General features: G+C 43.3%; 1 protein-coding gene across 2 annotated transcripts in view; it reads right to left on the bottom strand.

Moving 5' to 3' along the window:
- The window catches only part of gfra1a (gdnf family receptor alpha 1a), an 88,345-nt gene extending 75,352 nt beyond the window's left edge, over positions 1-12,993 (bottom strand). The window contains exons 1-3 of one of the 2 annotated variants that reach the window (XM_056395887.1): positions 12,171-12,993; positions 11,357-11,662; positions 10,364-10,444 (exon numbers count right to left, since the gene is read on the bottom strand). In XM_056395887.1, coding sequence (XP_056251862.1) covers positions 10,364-10,444; positions 11,357-11,662; positions 12,171-12,234 — 451 coding nt within the window. In that variant the 5' untranslated portion in view covers positions 12,235-12,993. The remainder of the gene's footprint in view (positions 1-10,363; positions 10,445-11,356; positions 11,663-12,170) is intronic. The other variant, XM_056395888.1, reaches the window with a different exon arrangement.
- Between the last annotated feature and the right edge of the window lie 1,845 nt (positions 12,994-14,838).

Below are 14,838 nucleotides of genomic sequence, written 5' to 3'. Positions count from 1 at the left end.
AACACAAGGCCGTGGCTCTGACGCACCTGCCACTGGTCGGCCACGGCCTCAGCCAGCCGAGCAAAGCACAATGTGATTATAACAGGTCGTAATTAACGACGCTGTACTGAAATGATTCAACTTCATTGTTGATTCCAATGTAGTTAGTTGCCACATTTAAATGCATTTGAATTAAATGTGTACAGTGAAGTGTAAGTAAGTAAGTGTTGCAAACAGGCTGAAGCGGAGTCAGAATCCAGGTGCAGGCAAGTTGTTTTAAATGGACTAGATTACAAATAACCGTAGTTTCACTCAACACTGGTAATTTACTGCTACTCCACTTCCACCATGCAACATCTGCACAGGCTGACTTTGCTAAGGTGCATCTAATGTCAACCTAAATATGTTTTCACACTATATTATATACAATATTTTCGTGACAGTGCTCTAAATCAAATGTTTAACTTAAGAATTCCACTATACTATATTCCTGCTATTCATCATTTGCTTGCGAGTCTCTCGTGTGCACGCGTATTTGTGCATAACTACCTGCGTGGAGGTCTGCAACTGCGTATGTGAAAAGTTAATTGTCCATATTTGCATGCAGTATAAAGCAGCAGTGGGAGGCATACCTGGCACATGCTCCCTCCCGCTGATTTGAGCTGTCAACCGTATTTATTAACTATGATGAATCACCCCCCCTCCCCCTACTTCACATCCAATCAAAGACCTCTCAGAGGGGCTCAAATCTGGTCACCTTTAGCTAAATGATTTCCTTGGCCCATGGTGTGCCAGCCAGCGATTGCACTGGCAACCTGACGATATGTCTGCTGTTAGAATTATTCTGCCAATGGCCCACAGCTGGATCAGTCATTTCTGAAACAGTGTGGTGAATTAAATGACCAGCTGACATGTAGCTGCAGCAGGAAGGAGAATTTTCTGCTTGGAATGAGGAAATATATGAGTAAAGAGTCATAGAGTCAGTGAGACACGGGATATAAAGGTGTTCTTTGGGCCTTGCCTTAAGGATGCAGATTAAATCTGATCTAGGTTCAGTCTCTGCTGCATAATACAGTACATTTCACAATACAACCTGACAGCTACCACTGAATCAGAATAATCTTTCTTCTACAATGTAGAGGAATTTTCCTCTACAGGAATTTTTTTAATCTTTTATTTTATCCCAAACCACCAATAACCTCAAGTTCTTGATATTTAACTAAAATATGCTCATACATCTCTGAGAATCTCTGGATAGTTCACATTACCGCACGCTCGATGCAAAGAATCAACTGTACAGAGATGAGACAAGGTCAGTAAAAACACAAATCCCCAACAGGCTGTGTCCTTCTCTCAGAACACAAGAGTCTGCAACTGTACACCTCAAACCTTGCTGAAGGATAAAATCCTTTGATCCCAGCCTGAACGGAAGAGCTGGGGCGGAAAAGAAGGAGGGAACAGGGGAAGAGGAGGGAAATCAATAGATTCTTGTAGACACAGCCTCAAGTTTCCAATCTAACACAGCGCCGTATTGATTAGGCTCCATATGAGACAAGGCACTGGGACAGTAATGTCAGCAGTGGATTTGGGAGTCTTTAAGGAAAAACAAACCCGTGTGCAGGCGATGGGATGGCGAGATCTACAGAGAAGGCATGTTAGCAGAGCAGCACAGGATGTGTTCAGGCACAGTGTTCAGTGTAGGCCACTTGTGTTTTGGCAGCATTCAAAACTATATTCAACAGACTTGAATGATAAAAACACACTTTGAGTCGTGTTTAGGTCGATATAACGAGTGTGAAGTGTGAGCCGTAGTCTGACGGACTGATTGAAGTAGGAGGCATCGGCTCTGTCAGACGTGCTGTCAGAGACTGACATCTGAAAAATGCCGCTAAAAGGCTTTTTCATCTGAGTGGACACGCCATCGGACCGCTAACATCACCTACACTTCCTGTCACACATCCAAAGTTTTCATGTTCCTCAACCTTGCAGAGTTTGTTAGAGACGGGTCTCTGGGCGTCACAGCGCTACGATCTCGACAAACCGAGATGATTCTGAGGTGTTTTGTGTTGTGTTGTTGAAACCAGCTCGGGAAGGGGTGGGAAGAACAATGAGTGAGGAATGAATATGCATGTCTCAGAGTATAAGGAAGGAGGAAAGTAATCTGGATAAAAGTGTCTGGAAAAAGCCTCCAATTTAAATTTCAAAACTGAAGTTGCTGTGAGTCAGACGGGGCTGAGAGCTGCACCTCTCGACTGTGACTGACGTGCAGGAAAAGAAAAGCATCACTTTTAATGATGCAGCTTGAATGATATCAGCTTCAGGGAACTGAATCATTTAGCTTATGAAGATGAAGGAGTAGTTTTCTGGGATATGACGCTTAAGGGCGACACTGGTGAGGTCACAAGTGCAGGACTGTGATACCAAAACCAAAACCAGGAAAACTCATGACTTCATCGGCTGCAGTGCTTGTTCCTGGAAAAACATATGTATTATATTTCATAGTTTAATCACTCTCGGTTTCCATGGTGATCCCACTTTTTCTCTCCTTAATTAATCTATTCAGTTCTTTCTCATTAAGTCACTTTCCTTCGTTCTCATTAAGATTATTTAAAATATGTTTGATTGGGCTTCGATATTTGCTCTTTTCTCACTGTCAAAAGTAAAAAAAACATCTGTGTATGTTTCTTCGTAGGTTTTACGGACTGGAAGGACTCATCATCATCATCATCTTCATCATCATCATCAGCATCACTCGCCTGAAGGTGAACAAACAGTAAAGAAACACCCACGCCTTCAACAACTCCTATAGGGTAAACACTAAATCTGCTTGGTGGCAAACAGTGCAGGACAGTTTATATCCAGAGCAATTCTCAGCAACAAATGCATTTGACTGAATAAGTGTGAGGCCACACAACGGCAGAAAAAAATAAAAATAAAATAGGTGTGCTCAGTCAACCAACTCAGGATAAATAAAGGCAGAAAAATAAAGTTAGGAGAAGAAGCAGGATAGCCTCTCTCTCTCTCTCTCTCTTGTTCTCTCTCTCCAAAAGATACAGCAGCACAATAAATTATGTTTCTACCTCTGTAATTCCTCTGCATTCCCTCACCGACTCTATCTCGCACTCACATAAACACGCGCACAGATTCAGGCATTACACGCAAACATAAGACGGGGAAAGAGATAGCGGCAGACACTCTTATCTCTGAACATTGGCAGCTCATAATGAGAGCGACTTCCTCTGCAGCCAGTGGTTGAGTGTTGCTGACAGCCTCTCAGCCCCGCGCGTCAGCACGGGGAGATTTGAAGCACTGCCTCGGCTTGACAGCCAGGCCACGCACTTACAGATGTTTTCAAACTCACGACACACACACACACATATACACATATGCACGCGCTGCTTGCGACTGTGCTTCAAGGTTGACTTCAGTAGTGGGAGGGAGGAGGACAAGATGTGTTTGAAGTCTTGACACATGGAACAGACACAATATTGAGCTTTGGTGTATTGGGGCTTATGAGTGGTGAGTGGGTGAGATACAGAGAGATGCTGCACCAGCCAACTGGGAGGAGGACAGAGCTTAAGGAGAGAGTTTAAGCCAAGCAGACATCAATACACACAGATGAGGAGAAAAATTCATTACAAGCCCGAGAACACAGTTTCTGATTACTGCATAGCCGCCTGTAAGAAATTTGAAACATGCACAGGCTGGAGATAAATAGCCGAAAGACTCACTAGCTTTAGCTGAATTTAAGTTATGGTTACTGATGCCCTTCACATGCAATGTAAGGGAAAGACATAAGGGGGGGAAAAGGGTTAGAAAAAGTTTTAAAGAATTCCACCATGCTATGCTGTTTACGATAAAGTTTTAAAGTACAAACAGCAGTTTAAGATAAGTGCTGCCAACCTAAATGCTATATTATCACTTCAAAACTGCCAGACAACTGTAAAAGGTCAGTCTGCGGGCCAGAGTGAAAATGATAGTAGTGTAAACTCATCTTTATTCATAGGTAGCACCTCCTGGAATCTGTGATGTTCTTATCCATTTTCAACCGCTGCCACCCCGTCATTTCCACCACAGCTGCTGTATTTACGTTAAGTCATTTTTGGCCGCTGCCCAGACTGTCGATTACGGCCCGTGTCACTTTTTGCCCCGTGTTACATCTCTCTTACCTCTCATCGTACTCGTGCTAAATGACAATTGGCTCGCACAGTCTCATCTGCAAACAGAGCGATCTGTGCGCTGTAATCTTTGTGGCGATATGCCAAAAAAAAAAAAGGTTTTGAAACCGTTTCATATATCCCCCATTCCTCAGATGTAGTCAATCATATCTCAGCTGCGCTCTGGCTCTCCATGAGAATTATAAAATGAGAGGTCACGATGACCAGGAGAGCCGGGCATGTAATATATTTCAGATTTCAAAATGTCAAAAAACAAGATGATGCAAAAGGACGACAAAAACAAGAATTCGATGTAGAGGTGGGAGGAGGACGGCGGAATAACCTGTGTAGAAAATGTTCTGGACAGGATACAAAAGGTACCCTGAGCAGAACACTTTAATACGAAACTGCTGTGTATTCATCCATTTCCTACAACACTCTTGATTTTCCAGCAGCCGGGGCCAAATGGTGTGGCAGTAATTCTAAGTCCACTTGAATCTCAGAATAATGTTCTCTGTTTCTGTGTTGCTCCCTCCTGCATGGATCACTGACTCATAAACACGGGCGACTGGTGAAGAGAAAGGCAGCCATTTCATCTAAACGCCGCTCTCCACTTCCTCTAAGCTTGCATGAAAGTCATGTGGTGTGATAGAAAATGATTGTAATCCTTGTAGTATCCAACTTCTACAACGCTAGCATCTTACAAACCAAGCATGCACAGAGAGGTTACACGTCAAAATGTACAGATGTACAGTATATGCAGTGAAGGAAAATGCTAGTTTTCCACACCTTACACAGGCGGACTTGTCTGTGTCTATGTACTGTATGTCATGCAAGTTTTATGAGCCAACACCAGCAGGGAAGCAGTGGTCTCAGTGGTTTTCACAGGCAGAGGAAGAACTCAGTGAGCCCTTGAGTGAACTGAGACAGAGACATCAAAAACAGGTGGAGCTGCTAAAAACAGATGAGAGAGGAACTCAACATTGGGATATTTTGTTGGGAAAGGAAATTAAAGAAAGCAACCAACAGCCTGAATCCAAAAATGGAATGGAAATCATGACAAAACCCACATGCACGTGCTTCTATATACATATATATATACATATATATGTGTGTGTGTGTGTGTCCTTGTTTCGTGCCACCTGAACTTGTGTTAAATGTGTGTTAAATATTTCCTGTGTGCAGCTCACATTCACAGGTTCCAGATTTAAAGCTGTAATCACAGGAATGAGAATATGGAGATCGCAGCTTTTATACTGTCTGTATTATGGAAACAAATTATAACACTTAACTGTGAAAATATGACTAGCAAAACACAAAGTTTCCATTAGTTGTTGTGTGTGTGTGTGTGTGTGTGTGGTGTGTGTGCATGGAGAGTGGTCTCTCTATGTGTCATCTACTGAATCATCATGTCAGCCTACAGGGGAAGTGGCAGTGTTGCTGGTCTTACAACACTCCCAGTGACTTCCAAACAGCAAAGATACACTGATCAGGACAGACACCATGGACTATGAACACAGATGAGATGGCATGCAGACTGTACTGTGTTTGAAGTCCATTGAAAAACCTACAGCAATCTCAAGATTCATCATCATGTCCACAAATATAGGCCTCAAACACCAACATGATTCTTTCTAAGGCTTCGAATAATCAAAATAACACATTTAAATGATCGTGCAGCTTTGTTGTTAGTATATACAGTAATTTCGCCAAAGTCGTGCCTTTATTTTAAAGTCCCTGAAAGCAGCACTGAGGAGTTCACCATCGCAGACTGCTCCTCTGCTGCAGCTGCTCTTTTCCTTTTTTTTCCTGGTGCAGAGAAGTGAGATGCTCACACTTTAATGTGACTCACTGGACTCAGCCCCAGAGGTAGAGGCATTCTGCCCCAGGTAAAGCCTAAATTAATCCACTGGAACTGCTGTGTGTTGCACGTCTATGAGCTAGAATGTTATATTTCATTTTTTTCCTCTGCTTTATATATTTTATATCCAATGTATTTTATTATTTATTTAAAAAAAAAAAAACTTAAATAGCCACTTCCAGAGATTTACTGTGACTAATGATTAGTGATGAAGATGATGGCAGGAGGGGGAATAAGCAAAAGCGTGGTGGTAAACAGGATCATCTGTTTTCTGCTTCACACTTGCACTAAGAACTTTTAAATCTTTACACTGATGGACTTTTGTTTGTTTAAATCTTAATCCCTGTTAAGTTCCATTTAATGATTTTCTGTAAATCAGATAATAATGCATATATATCTTCCGCTTCAGCTGCACCCGACATGTCTCTCTAATGAAATCGGACTGACGCCTATGGACGAGTCATCTGGAACAGGTGTTCAGGGCACAGCGGCGTGTGCGTTTGTGTGTCTGTGCATCTGTGCGCTGCATGTACGGGTGTCACTGGAGATTAGTGTCTTCGGTCAGAGACATAGGGTCGACTATGGAATTACAGCATCACTGCGTTTGCCTATTGTTCCTGTAGCCTGGACCACCGAGTCGTCCTGCCTCACCCAGACGGACATGATAGACGTTCACAGAGCCTCCTGAAATAAGGGGCTGACCACAGACTGCTGACTTGAATCACAAGTGCCATTACAACAGCAATATCTCATCTACTAATTTGCATCTACTAGAACTAGAATAAAAGTTTGAAGGTATGTATGAGACCAAAAATATGATGATATAGGAGACATAAAAGAGAACATGTTCAGAGACCTATAGAAAGACAATGAGAAAAACAATCAAATCGGGAATTGCACTGGGCTCTAATATCACTCCCACCTCAAATATAAAGTTCTGTGTGAAACAAGACCTAAATTTGCATAAGTTAAAATGAGAATCCCTAGAGAGTACTTCTCATATTGCTCCCCCTTTTTTAAATGATGTTTGTTATTGTGGCTTTTTTTTGTTGTTGTGTACATTTCTAGTCCTCTGCTCGGTCGATTGAGCTGAACCTTAGAACTGAAACATACAAAGCTGTCAGAGTGATCACAAACACGCTCTAACCTCTAATCATTTCTGCCTCGATCCTTCTCTCGTCACCTTGGCCTTTCATTTTCACAGAAATGGCAGGAGAGGCAGAGTGATCTCACGCTTTCCGTTTTAACCCCCCCCCCGTCCTCTTCGCCTTACCCTGCTATTCAATGATTAACCCTCACCCCTGCAGCCTTCTCCTCTCACCCCTTCATCCCCTGCTGTATGATTCTCCTCTAATGATCAGACGCTATTCTCCTTCTAGTTCTATCCCTTTCTGCATGATCCCCCTGCTCTGTCACATGTATTATTACGTTGGTCCAAAGACTGTCAGCAAAGGCCAGTGCGATGATCCGGAGACAGCTGAACTTCTCCAGCACCGACATCCAGCAGGTGAGGATGCAGGTTTCCTTGATCTTACACTGACAGGGTTTCTAGTTGTTTCTGCAGCTCAGTAAACTTAAGTCACCCACAATGTTGAACTCACTGAGCTCAATCTGCTGCACATCCATGTCCCGCGTATCCGACCGGTCTATCAGATGTAACAACACGGGCCCATACTTCTGAAAGTTTCCTGAATCGTGTCGTAAACTCCGACTCAAGCTCGCTCATGTATTTGTATACTGCAAAGACAGCTCTCTTACTCCCTGCAAAGACAGCTCTCTTACTCCCTGCAAAGACAGCTCCCTTACGTGTCTGAAGAGGCGGAAAAGTGGAGGTAGCAACATGGCTTGAAAAGATCGCTAGCTTGCCAACAAAACCCGTCTATGTGTCCGACGTGTCCAAAACAGTTTGACTTGCACCTTGCAGTTGGAAATTGAGCTTGATGAGGTGTGCTATAATATCCGTGAGAGTTTCACAACCCACTTTTAGTCTTGGCCTTTTTCATCCAGAAGGCCTCGATGGCATCGAAGCAGCCGACAAACTGCGCCAGAACTTTTTCCACAGCTTACCCACCTGACCGCTGAGTGGAGGGGGATACGTTTTGTATGTGCAGTCCACTTCCTCGATCAGGGGCCGGAACTGTTGGTGTGTCAGAGCGGATCTCTTAACTATGAGGTCAGTAACCTTCATCACTGCAGCTGTAACTTCATTCAGACCTGAATTTGACATTTTGCACAGAGGCTTTCTCTGTGTATTATGCAGTGCAGTTTCATAATGGGGTGAGCAACTTTTTCAACCTCAACTGATCTCACAGCTGCCCCCCGTTTCCCCCGAGCATGGCGGCGACACCATTGAATCACAGTATCTCGCCGTCACTGCCAAATGTACCGCAGCATCTGTTAACCCCGCTGTTTGCTGCGTGCTGGGATTTTATTCCATTTCTTTGAGGCGTCGCTCAACACTTCTAGCTGACATTGGAATATCTATTATTCTTCGTTTGGTAAACCTTCAAACAGAACATCTGAGCTACGGAGAAAAGCCTCGTTAATATATTTGTCACCAGTAAATATCTCTATCCACGATAATGCAATAGCTTGCTTTAGTCTCTGAGGGTGTCGGCTATAACCGGGCGTGGCACATTTGATCGATTCTGCGTTGTCTACCTGATGTTTGAAAGTTTCCTCATGTTTTGTCTCAAAATGGCGCTCAACACTCTCCATTCGGCAAACAACATTTTCAAAACATAAAGTACACACAGCACTGTCCATTGCTTCGTTTTTAAAGGAGGTCAACAAGACAAATGGGTTGCGAACCACTTAATCAATCCATGGAAAATAATCTACAAATCTAAAACTTTGAGTCATTAAGCTGATTCCAATTTCTCAAACGCAAGATTTTAAAATAAATGAAATATATTTGGTCAAACCAGACCAGTTTCACTTCACCTCGGGCTCTGAGACATTGTGATGCACATGTTTTCACTCATTTTTGATTATATGTGATAAACAATTAATCAAGCAAAATAAAAAAATAAATAAAAAAACCCTACAGATTAATTAAAAGTGAAAATAATCAATAGTTGCAAACCCCTCTCTCCCTAACTGTACTTTAATGATAGGCTGAGTGTGGTTTGATGTTTGATCTCTGCTGCTTGTGAAGAGAGATCTACGTACATACGAAGCCATCAATCAACATAAGGAGGCATTTGGACATCAAGTAAGGAGTGTCTGTCTTCACTATAAGAACGACACTATAAATCTGTCTGTTCCCACTCCTGTGGGCCTGTGGGTGACTTGTCCTTGCTGAGACTGGACGGCAAATTAAGGGCCAGAGACATATAGTGTAGTACAGTGTGACACAGTGGGATTTTTGTCTTTTGAAAGTCTTCCTCTTTTTCTAAAGAGTAACAAGAGGGAGGGGGGATACAACAAAAAGCTTCTCAAATGGTGTTTCTTTAGACTCAAATCGGTCATGAAGTCAGTACCCAGTCAAAGATTTTGTTTATCTGCATCTCACCACCCACATTATGATCCCTCCCTGCTGTGGAAGCTCTGGTTTAGGGCGAACCAGCCTATTGTGAGATTAAAATGACAGAGGCAACAGAAACAAAAGGCTCCTCTCTATCAAAAAGGGGTCAAAACATCAGCCTTGTTATTTGAAGATGTGGAGGCAGTGTGCGTCTGTTTGATTTGACACGGCGTTCATCATCACCTGCGGTGTAATAATGAAAATGTAAGCAGCTACATGACTGCGCCACATTCATACGTCAGGCTCTCAAACACCCTCAACAGTCTCAACCACGGGATCACAGAGCAGCCGAGTGCATGTGGAAGAAGGGAATAACATCGCCATCTAGAGGCTTGAGTCAGCATCGCTCCCACACACACACAACACACACACACACACACACACACACACAGATCTGAGCAGAAAAATGCCTGTCATGCTCTCTCCCACGTTGCTCACAGAGCTTCTCACTCACTCTTTTCAACAAGTGGATTCGAAACAGCCACGAGAGGAAAGCTGTTCAAAACCGCAGCGAAATGCACCAGCAAAACAGAGCCCTCCAGAGCATTTAGCCACTGCTTGATGAGAGTCAGAACTATAGCTCCCCGTGCAAGGTCACTTCCAGCCAGCATGCAATGTTGCTGGGACAAGAACGAGGGGAGAGAAAGACAGATAGCGGAGAGGATGAGGGAGGATAAATACTCGACACACAGATAACCTTCGGTGAGAGCATGCACAGCTTCGAGATTAACCGTATCTCAACTGAGACAGATGACCAATGAAACAGTGAAAAAAATAAACACTAAGGGATGGAGTGAAAGCCTCCACAAAGCAGATTTTTAAAATTTTTTTTAGCCTTACCTATGATGGGAGCCAGGCGGAAAATGTCAGATAGACGGCTGTTCACGGGTTCATATGGAGAATCTTCCAAGAAATCGTTACCTGTGAGGAAGATAACCACATGTTTAGATAGATAGATAGACAGATAGATAGATAGATTTTTAACCCCCTCCTGTTTTGTTTATCTTCTTTCACCCCTCACATTGGACTGCATGTGACATGGGTTATTTGGGTCAGTCGATATCCACGCTGGCACACAGCCACACGCTTGATTAGGCAGGTTGGTCAGCTGTGTTGCACAACTGGAAGTCAACTCGCTGGCGATGGGGCTGGATGCAGTTTAGGGACTAGAAGCCCCCCCACCCCTCGCCAACGATCAACACTTTAAGATGGCACTGCCAGCGCCGAGGAGCTTCACGCTCCATTACCTTCAAGGGAAGTGATTTAGGAGGTCAAAATGTGCCTCCGCTCTGCAGGACCGCGGCTGAGAACCGAGTCAGGGGCCAAATTTGAAATAAAGTTGAGTGACTGTGCGTGATCGTATTGGACTGTTAATACATGCAGAGCTGTGTGCTACTTTTTCAGATTTTGTGTTTGTGGTAACAGGGGTAGGGAGGGTCACAGAGCTGGAGGGGGAAGGAGGGCGGGTGAGGACTGATGCTGCCCCCTCCATAAAGTAGTGGGAGGAGCCGGTGCAACTAATCATCTCACCCCTTTCCAGAACAGATGCAAAAACCAATGGGGGAATGTCCATTTCACTTTAAATATAGCTGCTTAGTGTTCTCTAAATGTAGCACTCATACCCAAACAAAGACCCTGAGAAAAATGTATTCTGAGTTATTGATCCATCCTCTGATAGACCTTTAAACAAAACCATCAAAAGCCTGGAAACAAGTCTCCTCTCATCAGAGGTAGACACATGATCAGGATCTGCTGAGAGGCTGAGGGATCTTTGGGTTGGTTCTCCACAGGAGAAAGTTCCACCAAAAAAAACCAAAAAACACCTTAACTAACCTTGCAACGCCTGATAGATCCCCCAGTAAATGCGCAGGCAGTTCTTCTCTTTCTTCATGCCCCTTTTACACCGGCAGTTGTACAGCGGGCTCTGCTTGAGCGCGTCCATGGCGCTCCTGCACTCGTCCTTGGCCTCCAGGCCGGCCACCATGCTGGAGTTGCTCTCCTTGCCGCCGGTCGCGCACTGCCTCATCGTGCGGTACTTGGTGCTGCACCCCTGCTCCTTCAGGCACTGCTCATTGGCTCTCACACAGTCCAGCCGGGTGGCCCCAGCACGCAGGTTCTCCTCGGCGTAAGACAACACATCTGGAAACACAAGTGGCATTTATTATATTATAATTAAATTACAAAAAAAAAAAAAAAAATTAAATAATGTCTCTTTATCGGTTCCTTTTCTCTCTTGTTGATTGTGCCCAAATATTCAAACCCGAAGCAGTTTGCAGGACGCGTTCAGGGATTCAAATATTACACAGATGAGCTTTTATTTTCGTGCGACACGAGTTCCATCATGCCGATGAAAACGCACGGCTGAGTGTCAACTTGCTTTCATGCGCAGTATTGTTAGATGAAGCACCGACAGCTCCTGACGGACTTTTTCGTTTTGGAGCAGTTTGGATTATAGTGTGTACAGACAGTAGCCTCCACACGTTACCCGTATAACCCCCGGTGAGCAGCCGCTGCCTCTCTGCCGGACTCGCCCTTATTATTGCAGCTCACAAAAAAAAAAGCTTAACACAAATATTATATTCACCTATGTGATAAATGAGTATCAAACAGAGAGCTTGTCGGGGGGAATAAATCGAGTAAAACTTACCTAAAAGAGGCAGAAGGACATACAATACTGCGAGGATCATCGTCTTCCTCTCAATGTGAAACATAAACCGTTGTTAGAAGGAAATCTGCGACCTAAAAGCAACTTAACAGTAGTTTAATTCCCAGGGTACTTCCACTGTTTTGAAATCCATTGAAAAGACGTAGCAGTGTGCGCTCCGCTGTACAGAACAGATCCAGCTCGCCTCATGCGAGAAATTATTCCCCTTCCAAAAGTGTCCAGTCCCGATTCTGCAGTTTCTCTGACTCTTAATAATCTCTAGATTTAAAAAAAAAAAAAAGAAAGAGGAAGCGCTCCTTTCTCTCTTTCTTTCCTTTTCCCGTGCGGGTGGTCTTCTCACCGCCGGGGAGACAAAGACAAGGGATCAGAGCAGCGGTGGAGGCGAAAACGGGCGAGTGTCCTCCAACTCCAGCCAGTGGGATGTTTGCGTCTGTGCGTCTGAGCGCGCACAGCCAACTGGAGCCCCGCCGCTGTCTATAGCGCATTCAGCAGGAGGAGAGTGCCAGCTTCCCTCTCGCACTGAAAGTACAGTAATCTTATCATAAATGTACAAAGATAGGCCTTCTTATCACAGAGAAAAAAACCCACTCCTTTCTTTTATGGCAATATCACAATGACAAAACAGAAAGCAAATAATTAGCTTTAAGTTCACTTAACTCACTAATGAGCACCGGGGACGTACATCCCAGAATAGCACCATGATAAGGTAACCGTCACTGATGAGTTGCACACCAACTACAAATCTTTTTTGGTTTATTATAGATTTTTTTTTTTTTTTTAATAATAAACTTTTAATAAACTTTCCAGCTCACATCCTAAAAGTAAAAAAACAGAAAAGAAAACAAGAACATAGTCTCTTTTCCAGTTCATTAACACACATATAGGTCGGTCTATATAACAACAGAGGGCATGTGGTTGCATTTAATATGTTATAAAGCAGCACCATCAACTCTAGAAGAGAGGGGATTGGTTTTACATTTCAGTATTAGTGCGCTGACAGGGAGACAGGGCAAAGAGCGTGACTCAAGTGAATTTTTACGGCATGATTATTATAGCAACCTGTGGATTAGCTTATATGGCAGTTTCTTAGGTCTGAATCCCCTTCTCAACTTGAGTGACAAAATGAATGGACATATTTCAGCTGCACGCAACTCACTGCCTATTCATGGTATTTCAAGCATGCGTGTGTGGCTCCTCCCAGTTTGCTTTAATGTTAATCCCATTTGAAAATTAGAGGATGAAGAAGAAAAAAAAAATGTTATTCAACAGTAGCTGCAAACTGTGAAGACACTATGTTGTTATGGCGTGTGATACTGACACACTTCAGGGGCTGTAATATAAAAAATATGGTCTCTACAGAGTATGTTGATGTGATGCTTGTCAACTAAAGCAGCCTGACAGCGCTGCACTGAGGAAATCCTGCCTTCAGTTCACACAGGGGGAAGTGGATAAGACCCTGTGTGACTGTCGCCATCTGTTGGTGGTTTTAAAGTAAAGGTCACAAGTGCTGATCTCACACCATTTAGAATAATTTCAAACAATGCTATATATCTCGCAGAAGATATTTGATGTTAGGATAAAAAAAGAAAAGAAAAAGTTTTGCTTGATCAATAGGGTATATTGTGAAATGGCTGGGAATCAAACAAAGAAACAGAGGATGATTATAATAACAGGGATGATGCATCATGCGACTTGTAACTCTTCCTATAGCTCATTGATTGCCCATATGGTCTATTCAGAGGCTAATCCACTTGGCTAAATACATGGGACCAGACTATGTCAATGAACCTCTCTCTGCATTAAACGCTGAACTGAATCAATCAAGGATGCTGGCACCCCCACCCACAGTAAATCAACCCTTATACATACACAGAGAGAGCAGGTGCATTCAGAGATGGGATGAAATAGCTTATGTGAACGTCAGTGAATAATCCCTTATTGAAAAGGAAGCAGTGATTATTATAGGTACAGTGACTCAATCTTGCAAGATACAGTCACTTTTCAAAATGACTTTCAATTTTGCTAAATGGAAATGCCACAGGCCAATATCCGCAGCTCTTTTTTTTTCTTTTTTACAGAGCATGACTGGAAAAGAGACAGAAAATGGGTACAAATGAGCGACAGGCTCAAAGTACTATCTGGGCTAATTGTCTGCTTATAATTTGATGACTTCGCTGTTCTGAAGTCTCCGAAGGGAACCTTGGCAGTCAGGGGGGGAGACTCAGACTGGTGATTTATGAAAAGCCACAATCAATATGTGATATTAATTTTGAAAATGAATGTCAGAATGATGTAGTCCTCGGGTCATTTAACGTTTCACGCTGTAATGTGCTTCATGGCACCGGATCAGAAGCTTTCTCTGTTCCAGTAGTGAAACGACAAAATTGCTCAAAGTCAGGGGATTGTGTGACAAATGTACGCAGCGTGTCTCAGCGGATTACTGTTGAGAAGGCTGAGTGTGCCGATATATAGCACTTAATACAAGTTCAACACAATGAGTGGGGACAGACTGATGGAAGTGCTCTGTTAGTGAATACAGTTGGTTAACCGTACTGCAAGTAATGGTGAAATGCTAAATTAATAACGTAGGGTTAAATCAATCACAGTTCACATTGTGCATCCGGTGCAGTCAACAGTCACGCTAGCTAAC

This window comes from Seriola aureovittata, chromosome 14 (genome assembly GCF_021018895.1).
Source record: "Seriola aureovittata isolate HTS-2021-v1 ecotype China chromosome 14, ASM2101889v1, whole genome shotgun sequence".
NCBI classification, from domain to species: Eukaryota; Metazoa; Chordata; class Actinopteri; order Carangiformes; family Carangidae; genus Seriola; species Seriola aureovittata.
This window is presented reverse-complemented; position numbering and strand designations above follow the sequence as displayed.